The 18,313-nt window shown below is 35.7% G+C and overlaps 1 protein-coding gene across 1 annotated transcript in view; it reads right to left on the bottom strand.

The window, feature by feature from the left end:
* The window catches only part of LOC145994724 (serine/threonine-protein kinase NIM1-like), a 159,643-nt gene that overhangs the window by 41,052 nt on the left and 100,278 nt on the right, over positions 1 to 18,313 (bottom strand). The window contains exon 3 of the mRNA XM_083130927.1: positions 15,562 to 15,698. Coding sequence (XP_082987053.1) covers positions 15,562 to 15,622 — 61 coding nt within the window. The 5' untranslated portion in view covers positions 15,623 to 15,698. The remainder of the gene's footprint in view (positions 1 to 15,561; positions 15,699 to 18,313) is intronic.

The raw sequence follows: 18,313 nt of genomic DNA, 5'->3' as shown, positions 1-18,313 counted from the left end.
AATGGGTTAATTACTATTATTAATAATAATTATTTTTACGTGAACAGGTAAACAAAATATGAGGGAAGAAATATCTACAATAGAATTTTCTACTTTGTCAAGATTAGATCACGAAAATTTGTATATAATCAGGCTTTCCAACCAAATAAATTAATGTCAAGAAATCTTTAAAATGGATTATTTATTGAATACCAAAAAGTTGTTATGTGTAGAGTAGCACAAATAAATAGTGCATTTTTAGAATTTGATGAATTATTGGTCCCACAAGCATGCTGGTTCGGAGAAATTAACACTTCAGAAAAGTTGCAAACTACTCCTTCAGTGAACTCCTTTAACAAAATGGATTTGGAGTGGCGAACCACTCTACTAATACTTCAGTTTTTAGAAACTCTTTATAGAATTAAATTATTTAATCTATTTTAACAAAACACTTGTTTGTTTCTCTCATATCTCGGATATTCTGAAGTTCCGTCTGTCACAATTCGACAATGAAGGAGCTCCTGGTGCTGATGCCTTCATCGACCGCTCTTTGTGCTGCGTTGGCGGTTTTTGTGCCTTAGGTCCGCAGTGGCTGTCTCGTTGAGAAATTCATTTGTCAGTGTTTGTCAGGCGCAGAACATGCATATGAAACAGGCCCTCCTCTCATCTGATCTAACCAACATATTAAGTGCTTAAAACATTATGAATAATTCACAGAGGAAGGAACAAAGATTGGAGTGGGGTTAAAATCCTTATGCAATCCTTCACAAAGAATGTAAAACTCGACTTCACGATTCTCACATTTAAAGGCATTCTCATTCACTTCACTTGAACACGCACTAGAGCAATCTAACCTTTGCTAAGGGTTAGATTTCTTAGCTGACCTAAATGTGTGCTTCTCTGATTTCATGTTTCAAGTATAGAGAAAAACCTATTAGTGTGAATTCATATGTGTGTGTGTATTTTCACCAATATATGAATTAATATTTTGGTTGCTGTGGTTTATTATTATAATTATTACACAGAAATACAGACAGAATATCTTGCATCAAGTTGTATTATATACAAGATAGTACATAACAAATAAGTCTTATGCTATAACTTTATTAAATATTACCAATAACGTTAAGGTACGGACATAAATTGTACTTATATCGATAACCCTGATATTCTCTACGGGTTTATTAGTAAGTTGCAAATATTCCTTGAAAACCCTAACTACTTATAGTTCATTCGCCTAGTTCATTGAAGAACCTGAAATTTGTTTTGCTTTGTCAAAAGTAGTGTGTGTTTGTGTATTTACACCAATATATGAATTAGTATTTAGATTCTTGTGTTTATAATTATACAGGTTTGCCGACAGAAGATCTTACCTCAAGTTGAGTTTATATACAAGATACTAACGAATAATGATACGTGAATAGTAGTGTTGCCCACGAGACGAGACTTTGGCCTGTCTCGTCTCGTGGAAATGCTGTGAAAAGCTGTCTCGTCTCGAAAATATTCGTTTGTCAAAGGGACACATGATCAATCTCGTCTCGTCTCGAATTTTTAAAAGCCTGTCCCGTCTCGTCCCGTGGGCAACACTAGTGAATAGTAACTTTATATACTTTACATACTTACATTGTACACTCAATTACAGACTGTGCATAGACATATCGGGTGAATGTAGAGAATTTCGTCGATATGCATATATGTAAATTGGAGAGAGTACATGAATTAATTGTCCAACCAGATATGTAGGTGCATTTAACATATTATGGTATTTGAATCGGGAAGCGGTTTTCAGTTTTGCTGCATAGAAATCGTTGTCAGATTATTACTACCATAGCTGTTGATCAAGTAACATTTATTAAGTAAAGATGTATCACACACACACAGTTTGCTGTTGGATTCCCTACGAGGTCGGGTATCTGCTGTTTGGGTGTAAACTAGCATAATATCATTTCTTCCAAGACCCTGGTCCAAGGAATGCCAAATTCTATTCTTGCCCCCGTGTGTAGACATCTCTCGCTTCAGCTCTGGATATGAAAAATGCTCCGGTATAATCATAATTAAATATAACATTTACTCTGTTACCACAGATTAGGGTATATAAGGGTATATACCCTAATCTGTGCTGTTACTCAAATGCCTATCACAATTCAGACAGGCAGTTTGCGGGGAGAGAATGGAGTCTGATCCACACTCCACGCAAAACTGCATATCCAGCTGTGTAAAAAGGACTTCAATGCAAAGTTGTATTTAAATGTATGTTTCTGAAAATGTGTGTAACATAATTGTCAAAATTAACATTAGGGTCGGGGAATGCATATATGCGAGGGCAAGGCGTTATAGGCTTTGTGGGGATGGACACCCCAGATGTGAGTTTCGCAACTCAGATAATTATATTGTCAGCTATTGGTGATTTCATGAGCAAGTTTACATGTGTAATTTTAATTGAAGTAGGTGCTACAAATGTAACGTTCATTTATGGAGATCAAATCATCGCTAGCCGGGGAGATAATTTATCTCTATAGCCAGGGATATTTGGGGAGAATTCCTGGCACCCCTCTCTTATTCGTACCCTGGCCACCCCTTTCTAGCAGTCTGGTCACCCAAGAGCATCTTTTTGAATTATTATTGCTATTATTTTCCGTTCAGTCATCCTCCATAAACTGAAATTGTGTATCCTGCCAAAAGCAATTAGGCTGTGTGAAAATTAGGGAAGGAGGATCAGAGCAAATTAGCTTCTAGTCTGGCACCATCTCAAGATGTGCGACTCTATTGGCTTAAATTAATTGTTATATTAGCAGGAGAAAGTGCAACTCTCTTGCATCCGCCCTTCATCAAAGATGCCGGTGTTTGCCAACTTTAATTTTTATTTTTCTTTGCAAAAAAACAAAAAACCTCACTGGTGTTCAAAGAACACATAAATGGTTGTAATCAGCACCATTGTAACACCACCGAGGTTCACCAAAACGTGGTTTGGACCTCGGAAGTCCCACCACTCTCTGTGTCGGTCAGCACCAGTGTTTTTTTCAGTGTATCTAACGTAAATAGGAATGATACAAAACTCAAGACACAGTTTTTTTCGCTCGAGTGAATAACGCTCGAACATTCAAACGATCGGTATACGATCGAAACCAAGTAGTTCACGTGTAACCGTAATTTTCTTGTAGTAGTGGGCTTTCAAATATGGATCGTTAAGTAAAAGACGCAGTGAAATTGAAACTGAAGTGAACATAGTCATCATCTCCATGTAAAATGTAATTTAGTGTATTTTACCAATACATAACAATATATGAAAATGAATGAGCTGAAACTACCAGGATGAATTTTTACCCACATATTTGTACGATTATTGTCACATTGAAATGATATTTGATATTCTATGTATTCGAGCGTATCACGCTCGAGCGAATATTTTCGAGCGAAAGTTGTCCAAACTAATACTTAAGATATAAATTAATTGCTTATTATCATATTGTTTCTTCTACTTACAGTAAACGAACCAAAATTAAGATCTCCGGATTTTCCAAGCCACAGACTTCATCCGAAACAGCCGCCTTGCTTTCACTTAGGGTCGCTTCTAGTTTGTGGTCAGTTTTGCACAATTTCAACATGGGAGGAAAGTTATAACCTCTATCCTGCCAACACGCAAGCACTCATATTGAATGTAGTCGGCTGTATGGTTAGAGGTTATTAGCTATTCCTTAAGGAAGACTCGCTTTGAGAAGGTCACTCAAAATGGAAAATTCTAGTGCTTACTGGCAGAGTCTATTGATCGTTCTGATCATCTGTCTGGAACACTCCTTTAACTGACAATGTCGATATATATAACCCTTTGATACTCCCACACAATATGTCCTCACCGGTTATAATACATATATCGATTAATAAAAGTTGTGCAGTGTGGTATTTGATAATGTTTCAGGGAGGAGAAGGGGGTGGTTCATGTGGCATTCATTAAAACCATCAGGGGTCACACACATACATAATCAACTTGAATTTCTAGTACCCACACCATGTGAAACTTCTTCACAATCCCACTACAAGACTCTCCCTTCTCCAGTGCTCTCCTTCTATTCGCTTCCGCTCTTATACAATAACCTACCTTCAAGTAAGTGACGTTTTCTTGCCGGAGGAACATAGTTTCCGACAACCGTTAACGAGGTATGGGCAATTTTTTCATGTGCGATTTTGTGATGCTTGTGTTATGTTGTTTCTGATGCCATTTCAATTTTCGTGTAAGATGGTAAATACAAAGTGTGTGTGGAAGATAATAAAAGGAGGAAGAAATCATTAAATTTAAAACATCGTAAAATAAAAAATCTCTTAGATCTAACTAAATTATTTTAATTATGCACACTTATAGAGTAATGACAATCATTTTCAAGTAACAGCATATATTTTCTTAAAATTTTTCTACCTCACCTCTTATAAAGTTGAATCTACATTTGCTAATAATTAAAATAAGAAGCAGATTTTGGTGGTATTCCTTACTCGTTACTGCCTCAAACATTTAAGCACATTGCACTTGAATACTTTTTTGTTATTTGTAAAAATACATCGGTCAATAAATTTGTTACTCCTCGGCCATACGTCTAAAGTTAGCAATAAATCTTCAATTCATGTAATGTAAATTGTTATTTGTGTTCCTGAATAAATCACGGGCTTCATGAGTGAATCTAACCAAGAAACATTTGGTAGCCTATAAGAGTTATTTTGTCCACTCCAAGAAGAAAGCAATTATACTGCCACTGATCTAACATACAGTGTGTTTAAAAAATTGCGCAATCCTAACTTCGATCGCTTATGACATGAAAACTAGGAGAGATATTTACATCGGATTTCCTGTACAGGAAGCCTCAATTATTGAGATACCTCTAATACTTTTGCTTACCTGTTCATTCCACAATGGAAATTCAAGAAATTAATTAACGACTCAAGTCGGAGCGAAATTGTTTCCAGAATTCCAGGAAGAAAAGACTATATGAAATTATCGTAGTCATAATCCGCACTTTGAGGTTAGCACCATCCTAATCTGTGGTTCGCAACCGCGATCCTTAAATGTTGTGTGCACCATTTGATGAGTTTTGGAAATAGCGATTTCATAGGAGAAGTGAAAAAGTTACGTTTTAGTGGCTTATAATCTTGGTTGACAAAACTAGAAGTCAAGGATTTTGTCAATAGGTGCAAGTAGCATGTACTCAAGTACCATATAATCCCTTTCCTGGGTACATCACACACTTTTTAGCAATAAAAAAAAATCAAAAGGTTACAAAAGGGATTACTGGTTCGAGAATTCTGTTTCTTGTTCCTATGGTTAGCTAAGAATCAGCTTGCGTACATGTACCGCATCCAACTCTGGATCAATTTCTGTATGTTCAGAGTTATTTGACATTCAGGAAATAGTATTGAGCTAATGAAATATAGAATTTTCATTTTAATACAATTTTGTTTGTGTTTCGCTTTGTAATATCTTGACTAACTATTGACGCGTGTGAGAAAATGGTTATTTTCTATGAAGATTTTTCAATAAAGAGTAGTTTTCCAAAAGAGAAAGGGGGCTCATTAGAATGAAATCGCTCGTATCCAGATATTCTTAAGGAAGGAAAAAAAAAGGATGGGAGGTTGAAATGATGAGAGAATTTAGCAAGAACAGCCAAAAAGGAAATGGACTCGCATCTCCTACCTCGTACAAAATTTCTGGCCAAGGTACTGAATGAATGTAAAACATTCTTTCATCGTACCATTAAACTTTATGGGCTGTGGATGCGTTCATTTATTGCGCAGTTGATCTGTGACGTACAAAGCCCATCCGTGACTTCAAACGCATTGCCGGAAGGTTACAAGCATTCCAAGACTCTAGGACAAGTGAAATAAAAATACCAGAAAGACATTCTTTATTGCTGGCTTAAAGATTTGCAGCTTTCCACGTAGTGAAGTTCGTAATCTCCATCATCTTTCTTTGTTGATTCAATTTTGCTGTGGCATTGCAGCGGGAAAATCCTCTTCCAAATTCGCAATTTATAAATGTAAAGACAGATTGGTTCATTCAAAAAGAAGTAATTGTTTTATTTATACGTGTCAGAAGAGGTCACACATTGATGGCATGTATAGATTGAGAGTCGTAGCTAACGATTTCTGCATCCGTGAGTATAGTTTTGGGACTATGACAATTTCAGATTTTATCATTATTTATTTTCATTAGGTAATTTACAATGCTTTACCATATAGATATTGAGTATAGTTATTACAACTTGAAGGGAATATTTTATACAATAGTCTTTCAAATAGAACAGAGGTTCCCAAACGTTTTCGTTTCACGGCTCCCTCAGTGTTTCAAAAACTTTCCGCGGCGCCCAAGTCGGAACACTTGCAGCGCTCAATTAGTGTGGTTAGTATAGGTTGCTTGCTTTAAGTTAAAAAAAATAAACGCACGTTTCAAATTCAGAAACATTTTACATGTAGAAAGTACTAAAACCATTTGTAGACTAACAAGCCTAAAAATGATTTTTATGCACGGTTAGAACAGGTCTTTAATAAATTTTCTCAGTATGATATGAAAATTCTGTTAGGTGACTGTAATGCACAGATTGGCAAAGAAGAGACATTTCAACCCACGACTGGTAAAGAAAGTCTTCATGAATTAAGTAATGATAATGGTATAAGATTGATTACTTTTGCAACCTCAAAGAATGTAATTGTTAAAAGTACCACTTTTAAACATAAAGATATCCATAAATATACTTGGTCTTCTCCAGATGGTAAAACTCATAATCAGATAGATCATATTCTCATTGATAAGAGAAGGCATACTAGTACAGGGTATTTTACTCGCGGCGGAATCCTGTATTTCGTTCATAACTCGAACACTAATAAAGATATTGCAACGAAATTTAGAGTGGACTTACCTCCGTTCATGCGAAGTCGGGTGACATCATAACAAGTGTTGGAAATGGCCACCATTGGCGTCCAGGCAGCATTGGACGCGGCGTTCCATGTTGTGGAAAGTACGTCTCAGTACGTCAGGTTTTTTTTCCTTCAGGCCGCACTGATGTTTGCTCCCAAGGCCTCTAAGGTTCGCGGTTTGTTGGCGTAAACCTGCGACTTCAAATGTCATCACAAAAAAAAAAATTAAAAAAATCAGGCGGCATGAGATCGGGCGAGCGCGGTGGCCAAAGTCCCCTGGAAATTACGCGGTCGCCGAAAAAGACCGGATTTCGGCCATGCTTTCGCGCGAGGTGTGCGGTGTTGCTCCATCCTGCTGGAAATAACCAATGGATAATCCCTCATCGTTTAGTTTGTTCACAAAGCAGTTGAAGATGTCTAGGTACGCTGCTGTTTTGATTGTCGCGTCGAAGTGGTGCCCATTTTCAGAACTTCTTATGCTGTCACCCGAATTCGCGTGAACGGAGGTGAGACCACTCCAAATTTCGTTGTAATATCTTTATTAGTGTCCGAGTTATGGCCGAAATACAGGGTTCCGCCCTGAGTGAAACACCCTTTATAATTGACGTTCGTACACATAGAGGTGATGACTGTGCCAGTGACCATTATTTAGTAATTGCTAAATTAAGAGAAAGACTCGCAGTGATAAATCATAAGCAACAAAATCTAAAAGTTCTAAAATTTAATACAGGAAAATTTGCTGATGAAAGAATTAACAAAGATTACCAAATTAAACTGTCAAATAGATTTGATGTTTTGCAGGATTTAAATGATGATGAAAATATAAATGAAACAGACGTAAATAAGAATTGGGAGCACATACGTAATGCAATAGAATCAGCAGCTAAAGAAAGTATAAACCAACCATAAACCAACAAAAAGTAAGCCATGGTTTGATAATGAATGTCATAATCTAATAGAAATAAGAAATCAGGCTAGACTTAGGTGGTTAAATAACTCTGATGATACAAATCTTAGCAATTTTAATAGAATAAAGAGAGAAGTTAACCGCACGTTTAGAACTAAAAAAAGAGATTACTTGAAAAGCAAAATTAACGAAATTGAAACAAACAGCAAAAACAAAAATATCAGAGATCTATATAAAGGTGTAAATGAATTTAGAAAGAGGTGGCAACCTAAAGTAAACTTGATAAAAGATAAAGATGGTGATATTCTAGCTGACCCAAGCGATATTCTAAATAGATGGAAGAACTACTTTAATGACCTTTTAAATGTCCATGTAGGAGATAAATCAGAAGTAAATGAAGTACACGCAGCAGAACCTTTAGTTCCAGAATCTAACTTGACTGAAGTTAAAGATGCTATTAAAAGGCTAAAGAATAACAAAGCACCTGGCATTGATTTAATATCAGCTGAGTTAATTAAATATGGTGGAAATTCGTTAATATGTCAAATTCATAAATTAATTTGTTTAATATGGAATAAAGAAGAAATCCCTCAACAGTGGAAAGAATCCATAATTGTTCCTGTGTTTTAAAAAAGTGATAAAATGAACTGCAACAATTACCGTGGAATTTCTCTACTCTCAACTAGGGATGGCCAAACGGATCCGGATCCGAAAATTCCGGAATCGGATCCGGATCCAAAAATTCCGGATCTGGACCGGGATCCGAAAGTTTCAGATCTGGATCCGGATCCGAAAATTCCGGATCCGAGGGTTTCGTATCTCAATCCCATTATAATATTACCACACCTTAAAAGGTATTATGATCTTCGATTACAAAGAAATTTTTCATTAGTTAGTCCTTGTCACGTGCCAGTTTCACACGACACAATGAAGGTTGAAAGGAGGAATGGTTTCTCGGAATCGACGATAGATGAATGGCAGCACGCCATATAAAGAAGAGCAGAGCTCATTGTACAAACTAGGAGCGGAGAAGAGGGATTATATATATATTATAGTAAATTGAGAAATATATAAAAGAAGAGTTCAAATACTATAATAGAAGTAAATAGAATGATGTATATAGTAATTTAAAAGAATTAAGAATATAGCCGCATATGAAACGTTTAGGAAATTTATTAAGCGAGCAAATGAATTCAGAAATGTATCTCAATTTCTTTTTGATTCTCTGACGAGGAGAACATCGTCAGCTTTTGCATTTATCCGTTCCCCGGTGGCGCTGTGGTCAATTAGACGCCCCGAAGCACTTTACGGTTGCGCTTCTTTTTTAGTCGCACTGGGCCATTGGCAGCGCTTCTTATTAGCGATCCTGGTTATTCCCCTCTGGTCGTTACATAGGAGGTGGCGCTAGTGTCAGTTTAGTCGACCCTACTCCTTTATAAGTATAACTTGTATCGTTTGCCAAAGAAACGGGGAAGGGAAAGAAAACATATATAGGGCATAAAGAAAAGGAAGCGAGATGACGCAACTAGATTTCTTATATATAGAAGAAATAATAAAAGAAGTCTTTTCCATAATCAAAAGAAGAAGAAGCCTATTCGATAATCAAAAGGAAAAGAAGAAGAAGAAGCTTATTTCCATAATCAAAAGAAGAAGAAGCCTTTTCCATAATCAAAGAAGAAGAAGCCTATTCTATAATCAAGAGAGAGAAGAAGAAGCCTTTCCATAATTACGAAGAGAAAGAAGAAGATTTCCTTTCAAGAAGAATGCAACCGATGTAAATTTTCGATATATTTCAATGTCGCTATATATTTTTCTCTGTATTTTGTATAGTTCTCAGAATATAGATCCGCATTTAACTATATCCCCTTGGCTATAAAACGCTTTCTTATTTGGAATTCTCAAACAAAGAACCTATCCCCTGAGATTAAGATATCTGTAGCTGTGGTAAATAACATGTAAGTACGTACCCACAAGGGGCGTAGCATTAGTGGCGACCAACGTTGCGGCTAGCAGATTTGTGAATAAGAAAGCAAAGAGAGAAAGCCAAAATGGAGGAAGAAAATAAAGTCGAGGACGAGAACGGAGAAACTATAGTGAAGGAAAAACAAGAGAAAATAGAAGAAATGACCGTGATGGAAACGTGCCAGAAGTTATATAGAGGGATGATGGAGATGCTTGAAGAAAAAATAGAAAGGAAAAAGAACACCACAGAAGGATGATGGAATTGCTTGACAAAAGGGAGAGAATAATAGAAGGAACAATGCCGTCGATCAAGAGCACGAGTTTAGAAATGAATAGAAGAAGCGAGGATGAGGTTTCAGAGATTAGAGAAGAAAATGAACGAAGAAATGAAAGTCTGGAAAGGAAAACAGGGGAAAGCGATTCTCAGATAGAAGTAGCTGTTTCAAGAATAGAAGAAAATGACAGCAAGACAGAAGTAGATGTTTCCAGAATAGAAGAAAACGAAAACAAGATAGAATTAGCCGTTTCAAGAACAGAAGAAAATGACAGCAAGACAGAAGTAGATGTTTCCAGAATAGAAGAAAACGAAAACAAGATAGAAGAAGCGAAGGTCTTGATAGAAGATAGAAGTTGGAAGATGAAAGAAGAAAGTTCCAATGACGAGCATGGCAGCAAGAAAGAAGAAGTAGCTATAAAGTTACGAGAAGAAAACACTCAGGAACTTAAAGAGGTCAAACAAGAGGAAGATGAGAAAATAGAAGAAGAAGAAAGAGGAATAGAAAGAGATGAAAAATTTAGTTGTCAATATAATGATTAAGAAATCCATGTCAAAATGAAGATGAAAGAAGAAATTTCCAGTGACGAGTCTTTGACGGAGGAAGAAAAGAAGCATAAGCCTAGCAGAAGATGTAAACAAAGAAGGAAGAAAAGTAAAATGAGATTTAGATATATTCACGTAAAGATATGGCAGAAGAAGAAGAGAAAGAAATTAAAAATAGAAAAGAACCTGAAGAAAGTTAAGAATATGCTAAAAAGGGTCGACATAGATCAAATGGATTTTGATGCTACTTTGCCAAAGAGAAGGAAGAAGAAGACGAGACGGAAAAGACAAGGAGAGCATGCATTTGATGAAGATGTAGAACATAAGAAGAAGTCTTGGCAGAAACCAGATTGGAAGAAGAGAGAAATGAAAGTAATTTCTTTACTGGAAGAAATTTGGAAGAGGAGGAAGAAGGATCTTGAGAAGAATAGAAGAGAAAATAGAAGAAAGAGAAGAAAAGAAGAGGAAGGAAAAGAGAAACAAGATAATAACAAGCAACGAGTATCTAAAAGAATCGGAAGAAACAAATATGACTGAATAGTGCAAAGGAAGGAGATGTTGTGACTTATTTAGACTGGCAAGCAGACGTTTCTAGAATTATTAAAGTTATATGAAAAACGTCCAGATCACCAGAAGAAAAATTCGTGGAATTATTAGTTGGGGTGAATATTAATGATCCATTTGAAAGAAGAAAATTTTAGTTCTTTAATGTCAGTTCCTGTAAGAAGATATATAGATATAATACCCATCGTTGGAGGAAATTCCATTCTGCAAGTAATATGTTAAGAAAGAATAATAACTGCTAATTTATGTCACCACTCCAGTGAACAATGAGACCGATAGTGGAAGATGAAACCTGTAAAAGGAAAGAAGCCAAAGAAAGTAATATGGAAAATGGAAGTAAACTTTTCAATTGTACGAACAGAAGAGAAAGAAGAGAACAGTTAGGCACAGAAGGAAGTTAATTATGAAGAAAACTCTCAGGAAAAAGGAGAAGACGATATGAAAGAAGATCAAACAGTATCAGTAAAATGAATTCTTTGTAAGCTTGGACGACTAAATGTCATTGTGTATTTAGAAAAGTGAAAAAGAAATGGGTTGTAATCCCACAAGTTAAAGAAGAATCGGTTGTATTCCGAGAATGCATTGTAATCCCACAAGTTAAAGAAGAATCGGTTGTATTCCGAGAATGGGTTGTAATCCCAGAAAATAAATATATCTAGATACATGCTGATATGAAATTCAGGCTGATGTGAAGAATTATTGTAGCTGATGGAAACACTTAGATGGTCAACTTAGAAACAGAGAGAGAGTTCTTTAAAACGGAAAAATCTGAGCTAACTGATAATCTGTAGAGAGATTGCTGAAAGAAGAAAAGGGTGAAACGAAAATTACTATTTTGGCAGGACATCGTCAGGTAAAGACTATCTTGGAGAGATTAGACGAGCAGACTTGCAGGAGATGAACTATTGAAGAATTATATTTTGTATCTAAAAATAACATAAGAGGTCACGAATATTTCCGGAACGTGGTGATAAGATATCTAGAAACGAAAATAGAAAGAAGAAAGAAATAGAGAGATGAGGAAAAATGCTGCATGCCAGGAGATATAATTTCACAGTGAAAGTGAAAAGCAATGTAAGCTGTAGAAATGAGAACCAATGAGAAAAGTCAAACGAGATGTAGAGAAAGTGGAAAAATTTATCTGTTTCCAAAAGATTTTTCCCAATATATAAATTTTTATCCTCAAGGAGGGGGATATTGTGTCACGTGCCAGTTTCACACGACACAATGAAGGTTGAAAGGAGGAATGGTTTCTCGGAATCGACGATAGATGGCAGCACGCCATATAAAAAAGAGCAGAGCTCATTGTACAAACTAGGAGCGGAGAAGAGGGATTATATATATATTATAGTAAATTGAGAAATATATAAAAGAAGAGTTCAAATACTATAATAGAAGTAAATAGAATGATGTATATAGTAATTTAAAAGAATTAAGAATATAGCCGCATATGAAACGTTTAGGAAATTTATTAAGCGAGCAAATGAATTCAGAAATGTATCTCAATTTCTTTTTGATTCTCTGACGAGGAGAACATCGTCAGCTTTTGCATTTATCCGTTCCCCGGTGGCGCTGTGGTCAATTAGACGCCCCGAAGCACTTTACGGTTGCGCTTCTTTTTTAGTCGCACTGGGCCATTGGCAGCGCTTCTTATTAGCGATCCTGGTTATTCCCCTCTGGTCGTTACATAGGAGGTGGCGCTAGTGTCAGTTTAGTCGACCCTACTCCTTTATAAGTATAACATGTATCGTTTGCCAAAGAAACGGGGAAAGGGAAAGAAAACATATATAGGGCATAAAGAAAAGGAAGCGAGATGACGCAACTAGATTTCTTATATATAGAAGAAATAATAAAAGAAGTCTTTTCCATAATCAAAAGAAGAAGAAGCCTATTCGATAATCAAAAGGAAAAGAAGAAGAAGAAGCTTATTTCCATAATCAAAAGAAGAAGAAGCCTTTTCCATAATCAAAGAAGAAGAAGCCTATTCTATAATCAAGAGAGAGAAGAAGAAGCCTTTCCATAATTACGAAGAGAAAGAAGAAGATTTCCTTTCAAGAAGAATGTAACCGATGTAAATTTTCGATATATTTCAATGTCGCTATATATTTTTCTCTGTATTTTGTATAGTTCTCAGAATATAGATCCGCATTTAACTATATCCCCTTGGCTATAAAACGCTTTCTTATTTGGAATTCTCAAACAAAGAACCTATCCCCTGAGATTAAGATATCTGTAGCTGTGGTAAATAACATGTAAGTACGTACCCACAAGGGGCGTAGCATCCTACAAGATTTTTTTTCAAGTTGTTCCTAAAATACTTTGCTACTCATCGGCTAACACACTCGTGCACAAAAATAATCTTACTTGTTTAACATAAAATGTCAGAGGTGATTTTGTAAACGCCATTGAAACGAATATGTATTCATTCGAATGTATTGGAAATGGAAACACACACATAAATGTGAGACATTCCATTCCAGGATGAAACCTTTAACACATCTAACAAGATAGAAATGATATACAAAAATTATACAATTGTTCTACAGTTACAGTTTTAAAAATTAAAATAAAACATTATAATATATGCAGTGTTATATAATTACAAACTGTAAGACTAACGTAAGTGTATTAATTACAAATCGCGCACGCACGCACACGCACGCACACTATATATATATATATATATATATATATATATTAGCAGGTAACAATATGTTATAAACACATTCTTACTTTCCACAGATGCTCTCATGTGGGATAGCCAAACGGATCCGGATCTGGCCATCCATACTCTCAATAATATCTTACATTCTTTTAACAAGACTAACCCCATCTGTTAATGAAATTATAGGTGATTATCAATGTGGATTTAAAGGTAACAGATCAACTACAGATCAAATTTTTCACATCAGACAGACACTTGAAAAAAAGTGGGAATATAATCAAAATGTCCATCAGCTATTCATTGATTTCAAAAAAGCATATAATTCGGTCAAGAGAGATAAATTATATAATATATTAGTCGAGTTTGGAATACCTAAGAAGCTTGTTAGTATGATAAAAGTATGCACCAGTGAAACAGAAAGTAAAATTCGTGTGGGTATTAATATGTCTGACAAATTTACAATGCATGATGGGTTAAAACAAGGAGATGCATTATCTCCATTGCTCTTTAATTTTGCCTTAGAATATGCTGTTAGGAAGGTAAAAGAAACTAAAGAAGGATTAAAATTAAATGGTTTGACTCAGTTCTTAGTATATGCAGATGATGTAGACTTATTAGGGGATGATATAAATACAATTAAGAATAATGCTAAAATATTTTTCAAAACTGCTAAAGAGATAGGTTTGGAAGTTAACAAAGAGAAAACTAAATATATGCTTATAGGCCGAAACCAAGTGTTAGGTAATAATAAAAATCTAATTATTGATAACAACTCGTTTGAACCAGTTTCCAAATTCAAATACTTAGGAGTAATATTAAGAAATGAAAAATATATTAAAGAGGAAATAAAAAGTAGGCTTAATTCAGGAAATGCATGTTACTTCTCTCTTCATAAACTTTTGTCTTCTCGTTTAATATCTAAGAAACTGAAAGTTAAAATATACAAAACAGTAATTTTGCCTGTGGTATTATATGGGTGTGAAACTTGGTCCCTTACATTGAAAGAGGAACATAGATTGAGAGTATTTGAAAATAAGATCCTTAGGAAAATATTTGGACCTAAAAGGGATGAGGAGACAGGTGAGTGGAGATAATTTAGAACTACATAATTTGAATTCATGTCCAGATATTATTAGAATAATTAAATCAAGAAGACTTAGGTGGGCAGGCCATGTGGGCACGAATGGGAGAGGAAAGAGGAGTTTACAAGATTCTTGTTGGGAAACCTGATGGTAAGAGATCTGTAGGAAGGCCAAGACGAAGATGGAGGGACAATGTAAGGAAAGGGACAGATGGAAGGCCCGTGTTGCTGCAGTCATGAACCTTCGGGTTTAAGAAGGCTAGAGAGTTAGTTAGTTAGACTATCAAGTAAGTGTCATTCCAGTGAAAATATTGGAACATTTCGCGGCCGCGGCGCACACTTTGGGAATCGCTGAAATATAAAACAAAGTCTGCCTTAAATGTAGCATAATTCAAGTATTATTTTATAACTGGTATTAATCGAAACCGAGAATATTTTTATGTCGCTTAATGGAGCTAAAAGCAATCTTCGTAATTGTTTCGTCAAACAAATAATTTTTACCAGGAGAGCGGGAGTAGCCAAGCAAGGCATTTCCATCCCAAATCACTGCTCAGTAGTTCAGATTGAAGTTATCGTGTTCTTGTAATGTGTTACCACTCTTACTTGTAATTATCAGTCCTTTTTTAAAAATAAAAAAATAACGCATATAACCGTGGTTGTGTTATGTACTAGAAAGCATTACTAACCTGTTTCCGCCGCCGACGCAACGTAGTCTTCTGGCATGATATGAACCTTGGCGGCAGGCATGACCTCTTTAACCGCAGGGGTCAAGGGTCACGAGGTATGGGTTGTCCCAGGCTTCTACTCTCTCAAGTAGGTTCATCTGCAACAGGAAAGAAAGAGAATCATTAACTGCTGATATTTTTAAAGATGACTTCATTTGCCTTTTCGAATATAAAATACCTTTGAGTTAACTTTTCCACAAGCACTTTTACGTATCATTAGTTCTAAACAATTTTATGCGTTAACGAAATGAGCAATTACTTTACTGAAACTTTTATTTACCCACACTACCAGGAATGAAAAATTGAAATAATAAAGATTCCATTCTATTATATGTTTTGTTGTATTGTTTCCTATGGAGCTAAAATAAAAGAAAATTAAGAGAACAATATCGCTCTGATCATTGCCAGATAGACAAAACAAAATCCTAGCGTACAGAATTATTATTGTGATCATGTTAACATGCAAAATGAAAACGGCTAGAATAATAAGAAGACTACTGATATTATCCTGATCACTAAAACAATATTACTGGTATATGCACCGACAAAAATTGACTGCAGAAATTACAGCTTAACACCGTTATATATAAGATACAGTGCTTTTCACGGTCAAGTTGCCCGTGAGAGCTCATCTGCCGGCATTTAGACCCACAGTTTTAAGCTAGTCCAGTTCCGAATCTACAAGCCGCAAAACCCCGCAGTGCGAGGGGGGCCCGGAGACAAGTAAGTCTTTAGGGGGCCCTCAGCCATTGACATAATAGAGGGTTCGTATATGCGTATGTAAGAAACATACTTAGTTACCCAAAGGTACAGGAACGAATACAATATATACAGGTAAAATAAAAGTTAAATTCCCTGTGCACATAGCACTGTGCCATGAAGGCACATTTAGGGATTGTGGGGATAGGGCCCCACATATTTTCGATGTTGGCCATTTTGGAGATGATTTGATCAGCACCACGCTGCGGCCGCCTTTACCCCCCACGATACCATTTAATTTGAGGCTGGGTTGACTCAGGACCCACTGCCGGGACAAAGCCGGAAAATTGTAACATATGTATCATTTTCCAGGTGTGAGAAAACAGCGTACTATATATATATATCACATAACCCCATTCCCATTTAAACATTTTGAGTTGGATTGGTGTGTGTGGGTGTACAAAGTCTCAGAAATAATAATAATAATATAAATAATGAAATTACAGTATTCACATTAGATTAATGGCATTAATTAAATAAGTAAATTAATTAATAATATATTATTATTACTTGAGTAGGTAAAAATAGGGTGTAAGAACAGGGATATAACAGAACGTATTCATTATCTAGCTTAGGTGTAGTTAATATTGCAAAAAAATGTGTAGAAAGAACTGGCTTGGCTAGGAAACGAATGTGAAATAGATCAAGAATCGAATATTTATTGAATAACAAAAAGAATGTTAGATCCAGCAGACAAAAAGTAACGTTCTTTAGTAATATTTTGCGGGGGGAGGGGGGAAGTTGAATCACAGCTGTACGGTACAACGTAGTATCTTCGAAAATCAATGAAAACTTAGAAAAACTTCGTTTCTTGTAAGTTTCGTTACCTAGAATTTCCACCGCGTTTGAATGGTGTACAGGCTTATATAAGTAAATAAAATTTAAGAGGCGAACATATTCTTATATTTCATCGTTAATTACTCCTCGAACTTACCGCATCGGTGAAAACACGAAAGTTATAGGTATTACTGTTAAAAGTAATTGTCTAGCGATAAGTTTGATTAGAAGAGTGTGAATACTTTTCTGAAGCTTCTTTAACAACTTTCCCAGTTATAAATAGTTTCTTTACTTAGTTTTTATGCATATATTTAACGAAGGGACGAGAGGAAAATAAAGTGTTGTTGCTTAAATAAAGCCCCATTGACTTACGATCTGGCCTCCGAAGGTTTTGGGTTCGAATCCCCTCCGAGGTACAGACTCATCCGTGAAAGTCTTCGCACTTGTCTAATTTACTTAGAAAAATACAGTAAAAGTCCAAACAATCATGATTTTTGCTGAGATAAATGTATTTGGATACATGAGGTTGACGTCCTAAGTTTTGTCATTTATTTGACATGTGTTTCCACGATTCGAGTCATTAAAGAAGAGTTGTTTGTTTCATGTTTCATGTAGAAATCGATAGTCATACTGCCCGAGTAACCTCGAGCTTCCTCCAAAGCGAAAGGGGCATTTACCTTTCTACGCGTGTCTTCGACGTATATGTCCTCACCCCCTCTTCTCACATTTGCTGCAGAGAAATCAATAAATATGCGTAATTTCTTCGTTTGCTAGAAGTAAAGGAAGCTAGAATTAGGCCTCTATAGGCAAGATTCTCAGAAAGCATATAGATGTTTAGCTAAAACTAAGCTTCGATTTGCGGTTAAAATGCTATTATGCTTTTCTTCTTGTTATTTAGCGTTGCTTTCCAGTGAGTGAGTGATGTTTAGGGAAAGGAACTTCAGGTAAATAAATGTTTTTTCTGCGATAAGATAGAGACCCTCATTTTTGCCAAAATTCTGATCATAGCCTTATATGTCAACACAGCAAATTTTATTTTACATAAAAACACATATTTTCCAGTTTTCCGTATGTAAATACATATTTTGCGAATTTTCATTTTAAATGCATAAAATCGCTCATTGACTTCATCTACCTCGAAATCCTCGAAGGAAAAATGTTTATTCTCCGCACCTCT

Source organism: Lepisma saccharinum, chromosome 11 (genome assembly GCF_977018435.1).
Source record: "Lepisma saccharinum chromosome 11, izLepSacc3.1, whole genome shotgun sequence".
Lineage (NCBI taxonomy): Eukaryota > Metazoa > Arthropoda > Insecta > Zygentoma > Lepismatidae > Lepisma > Lepisma saccharinum.
Note: the sequence above shows the minus strand (reverse complement) of the source record. Positions and strands in the feature narration are given on the sequence as shown.